The sequence below is a fragment of the Zychaea mexicana genome (genome assembly GCF_025766255.1).
Source record: "Zychaea mexicana strain RSA 1403 chromosome Unknown BDB00scaffold_73, whole genome shotgun sequence".
In the NCBI taxonomy this organism is placed as follows: Eukaryota; Fungi; Mucoromycota; class Mucoromycetes; order Mucorales; family Lichtheimiaceae; genus Zychaea; species Zychaea mexicana.
The window spans coordinates 202265-208264 of NW_026516736.1; the positions used below are offsets into that span (position 1 = coordinate 202265).

At 31.3% G+C, this 6000-nt stretch overlaps 1 protein-coding gene across 1 annotated transcript; it reads left to right on the forward strand.

Annotated features, from left to right (window-relative positions):
* Positions 1-3627: 3627 nt before the first annotated feature.
* BDB00DRAFT_875505 (uncharacterized protein) lies at positions 3628-4203 on the forward strand (the record flags this gene model as incomplete). The annotated part of the gene is made up of 2 exons (XM_053127361.1): positions 3628-3823; positions 3923-4203. 2 exons carry the CDS (start codon positions 3628-3630, stop codon positions 4201-4203), a joined length of 477 nt encoding a protein of 158 aa, XP_052976574.1.
* Positions 4204-6000: the final 1797 nt, after the last annotated feature.

Below are 6000 nucleotides of genomic sequence, written 5' to 3' on the forward strand. Positions count from 1 at the left end.
TCAGTAAATCTTTTACTTCTAATTAAAGGATTAATTTTTAGTATTATTAGTAATATATCCACCATATGTCTTAAATTCTTTGCTATCATTTAATTCCCAATAAATAGGTGGATATACTATAGGTAATTCATGACTATCAATCATACCTAAATATTTAATATAGTTTTTCAATTGGTACAGTAACTAGGAATAATTTCTCTATGAGTTTTTTTACTTTTAACATCATATCGTTCTAAGATATTAAAAAGATCACTTTTCATATCCAAATAACTAATAATAGTACCACTAATATTAATAAAATTCTCTTCATTCATTGTAAAATTCTTCAAATATAAATTAAAAGTTACAATATCCTTAGATTTATCATCAACTTCTTTAATATATTTTTGATATAAACATTCTTTATATAAAGTTTCTCCTAATCTATGAAATAAAGTAGTAACTGATTGTTCTTTATTATCTTCATATTTCATAATAAAGGGGATTAACAAACTTAAAATCAAGAACAGCATCAAGCATTAATCTATTTCTTTAAACATAAAAAGATATTTTTTGTTTCTAATATATTTTTCATTTTCAAAATACATTTTTAAGTCATCTTCTAACAACTTATAGTTATTTAAAAATATTCTAAACCTAGGATTTGTATTTAAGAAATCCTTAGACTTACTCATTTTTTCTAGTTTTTTCAACCATAAAGAATGTAATTTTTCTTCTAAATTTAATTGTTTTTCTTTAAGAGATAAAGTATCGTTTGATAAAATTTCTTTAATACTAATATAACCACTAGACTTTTCATTTGTAAGAGAAAAATCTTTAAAATCATTAAAAGTTGAATTTAAAATATTATTTTCTGAAGGGTTTTTATTTATACATACCACTGAAGGTAATAAAGTTAAAAGTAAATTATCCGGAGTATTAATCTAGATATTACTAGTAATTAAACCATCAGGTGTTTTAATCCTAATGTAACTTGAAATAAGCTCTGTAAAAGAGTTTAAATCACAGGTATTCGAAGGGAAAATAGGGCAATTGCTAAAAATATACAGTTGTACCCTGGTTTTTGCAACCGAGGGTTTTCCGATTTTTTTTTGCAAAAAGTGAGGATTTGCAAGTAACGGGGCAAACAATTCTGCTTTAAGTATACACTGGATAAGTCATCCTATTAACACTAGCCTATTGTTTATCTATCAGAGATGATGTACGATATGTTCTTTGGGAATATTCATACAGCTCTAAATGTTACTACTTGCATATATAAGACCGTTCTTTGATTGAAGCTGTCTAGTGGTTTGATAATTATTAGCTCTTTTAAGCATAACAAAATCGTTCCACAAGTTCACATCCAAGCAAGAGGATCGAACGTACGACGAGCACTTGAGCGGGCGGTGGACCAAAGCGCTGATTCGCCTATTCTAGGGCCAACGTCGAAGGAAAAACAGGTTGCAATTGCAGGAGTTTTGAGCTTTTTGGATAATATCGATAACTACGACTTAAAGAAGTCTTTGCGTAGGATTCCAGAGAGTCTCAGGCAGCAATCATTCTCCCGACAATCATCCCTTGATGACTTCTTCGATATGTAGTTAAAAGCTCCTTTGAGCAAACATTTTATTTCTATATCTATATGTAGTGTGTTCCCTTTTTCTTATATCTTCATCATTTCTTTTGTGGATTCAATCCAATCAGTGCTATATATGTGTCCTGATTCTACTGGCTCAACTACCAAATAATAATTTTTATGTATTTCGATAATAAATACATCTTCATATTTACATATTTATCTTGCAGTAACCGCATCATTTTATTCCTCATAATCCACAACAGATGCTTCTTTCAGTTGATATTGCAAAAATTGAAGCTGTTTTTACCCCGATAACATGCAAATCATATAAACTCATTTGCAAGTTGCAAATTTGCGAAACTACTAAGTTTTTTTTGGTTTTTTCAAAAAAAGTTGCAGATATATGAGGAATTGCAAAACCAGGGGTTGCAAAAACCGGGGTACAACTGTAGAATAAGTTTGTAAACATCATATTTTTAAAGTAAGTAAGTAATTAGATAGCATCTAATTTGTAGTAATGATTTATTTAGTTTCGAGATTGATTATCTATACTTACAGTACCGCCACAAGAAGGCATAAATCAAGGTACCGGGGGAGAATTTTATAAAATAATAATAATAAATATTGATATCATTAGAGATTATTTATTATTATTATAAAATAATAATAATAATCTTATATATGAATCATCAACCCAGAATGATTCGTTTAAATAATAGCAAATAACTAAAATTCCAATATGACATAACAATATAATTATTAATAATACAAAATTATTCCAATCTCTTAATGAAATAATAAGGCAAACTAATTTATGTAATAAAGGTCTATTCTTAATAAATTCTCGTTCTTCAATTTGAATTAGTTTACTTAACATACCTATAATTAAAAAGAAACAACCAAGAATTCCAGTAAATGTAAATAGACAAACACATAAAATTAAAATAGGAGTAGGATTTCCATCACTACCTCTAAAATATTCATTTAATAAATTAAATACATCTTGTAGATTTTCAATGAATTTTGAAATTAATTCTACAAAATTATTACTATTTTCATTTAGAGAATTAATTTTGAAGTTTCCATCTGGTAGAGGACTACTAGATCTTTCAATAGAGTGATAATACATTCTTTCACACATTTCTCTCATTTTCTTCTTTTCTCATAGTTATGATTCATCATTTCACCTAATCCATAAGTAGCAAAACCACTAATAGTACCAACAACACCTAAAAACAATCTATTTCTAGGATTTGTTTTTGCAATTTTAACTGTAGCAGTTATTGTTGTTCCAGAAATAATTCCTGCAGCAACTCCAGGAGAAGTAATTAGTTTATTATTATTAGAATTACTATTTGATGGATGATTATTTGACCCTACACCTCCATCTCCAAAATTAACATTAAAAGTATTTTTTGATGAAGGATTTGTATTAGATGAATTAGGGGCAGAACTTATATAAATTAATAAACCTAGTAATACTAAACCTAAAGAGCCTGTAAAAATGTTAGAAAGATTATCATTTAAGAAGTGAATAAATTCTAAAAAATAAAGATGAATAGAATCAACTAGAATATTAGGAATTAAAAATATAGATGCAAATCTAAAATGATTTTTATCTGTAGAATAGTAATACTTATGTTTAATAAACTTAATAATAGATAGAATATTATTCTGTAATAAAGAATTATAAGTTTGTAATAATCTATTACATCCATAAATAAGTATTTTAAACCAATAACTAGAAATAACCCAAACTAAGTTTAAAGTTAAACGCAGGATACGAAGGGGGAATAGGGCGATCACTAAAATTTTAAAAGACATTTTTGTAAACATTTTTTTTAATAAATCTCATTAAATAATGATACTTATAGAATCCACCTCAAAAAGGTATGTCTGAATAAGATCCTATCTAGAAGGAAAGAAGTATGTTTGTTTTCTTTCCTTCTAAAGGAGGATATGTAAATAACTGTTTCGTGTTAAACCGATTACCCCCCTTATTGGTTCAACCTTTGTTACCTTTGGTTGCTTTATCTCTATTCTTGACTAGTCAATACCCATCTCTTATGGCAAGCCCACACCGTAGCGACGTCACCATCCAGAAACTATACTGGATCACCGCACGCATCTTCGACCATCAACTAAAGCCCAATGAGAATGCGATTGATGATCTTGTATTTGTATGCCAAAAAACAGATAACATGATCACAGAAGCATTGGCAACACTCCAAGAAGAAGTACCTGATGTTACCAAGTGGAGCCGTACGAAATGGATTCTCGAAGATGGCAAGGACCTCGCATGAGAGTTCAAACGAAAGTATCAAGTGGCAACTGGTTCGTCATCATGTCAAAGGATATTAGCACCCACAGATACCAACACCAACACCGTTAGTACCAGTGACAATGACAATGACACCACCAGCACAAGTGACAACAACGCCGATTCCCATGATGACACTAATGCCAATGACAATACTACAACTACCCGTACTTATAACAATACAAGTGACAGCAGCACCATTGACAACTGGACGTATATTGAACAATGTATCTCGAAGCTTGATGAAAATGCACCAATTCTATGGCAAAACATATATGATAATGGCAGGACACGTGGTTTATTCAATAATTATGCCAGATAGAATACAATGAAAGCAAGCTATTATAGATGGAAGAAGCAGAACCAATAGTAATAGTAGACTTTTTCACACATGTAAACAGGCCATTCTATACTGTTGAATTAAAAAATTCCTATTCTGTCTAAAATCAAAGTCAATAACGATACTAATGAACCAGATCACATCAAATGATACTTTCAAGTATAAAATCTTGAGGTCCACCAAAGTCTACCTGGGTCCACCATTTTTTGAAATCCCGATAGCAGGACCACAGTGATATCCAGCGATATCATTGGTTATACCGAATGATATCTGCGAATATCAATTGTTGGGGACCGTTTTTATAAGTAGAGCCGTGGACCTGCTTGTTATTAATAAAAGAAGAGCTTGGTATCTTTAGAATAATTACAGAAAACCTTCAAAACGCTTTAAATGAACCGGGCATTGATTCCATGTATTCAAGGAAAGGTTAATGTCATCCGAGATTGCAGAATAAATTTTTTAAATCGTGCTGTTCTTAATGAATGAGCTGCTCTAGGTCGTGTAATTTGTATCATGCTAGCTACATACAGCAACTGTACCACTCAAAGAGCCTACATTTTAGTGATCTCTCCAATACTTTCAATGTTAGATGACAGTGATATGGATGCCATGGTGTTAGCAAAACTACTACACTCTAACATACACATAGATCCAACATCAGTGTCTACACTTCAGACTAACCCTATCTTTCTTCTGTCTCGTCAGGTACCTTGTTGATAGCTTTCAAAAGGCATTAGTATAGATGGCACATTGATTCAGTGGATTGGACGGTATACGCTGTTCTATCTATGCTTGAGATATTAACAATGTTTTCTCTCCTTTCCTGTACTTTGAACATGTAACAGACACTAGGTAGAGATAGTTAGTGTTGTGTAGGAACATGTCATATCTTGTTCCTTTCTTTGCCTGACTGATGAATAACAGCAACTTATTGCTGCTATTGCAACGATTATAAAACCACTTTGTAACTACTATCGACCGATGAACTAACTATAAGCAGTTCTAATGACTATCCTTCCTTGATAACTGCTCAAGATTTATGTATTCACAATGCATTTTGACAGCGGAAGGTGCGAAAAACCAACGCAACATCTGCAGCAGTACGAACATTTTTGGAGAGAAAAACTAATCTACATCGCCTTCATTTAAACAACATATTTCTGTTCCCAGTAATACATTATCGCCATGCTGCTAACCATGTATCATTCGTGGTATACACAGTCGTCTCGAGTGTCCATTATTAAATTACTAAAATTAGAGCCATATCCAGTACTGCGTGTATATATATAATCTAATTCCTACATCTTAAGCTCTGCATCAAGTGCAACTAATTTATCAAATGCATTTCATCATGCTTCAGAAAACGTACTATAATAAGCATTCCCTATTCCAAACCATTGACAATCATTTTTAGGACAGGCCTCGTGAGCCCACGAAACAAAAGTTATATATTCTTTGAAAAAAAAAAGGGCCAAACAAGGCCACGAAACAAGCAAAAGTTAAAAAGAAAAAAAAAGCGAGGCAAAAAGCATCATGGCCAATAGACCACAACATGAGAGTAATACAATAAAAAAAATATGGCCAAGCAAGGCCAATGTTAGAAAGTTGAAAAAAAGCGTGTCAAAGGGAAAGCTAGCGAGTGAAAAAAAGAAAAAGATGGTGAAATGAATATACAAAAAGTTTAAAGTGTATCAAAAAAACATAAGTCTTTCGATAATGAATCTAATGAGGTAATGCAGACAGCGAGATAGTGTCTATGTATAGTGTCTAACACTTCTG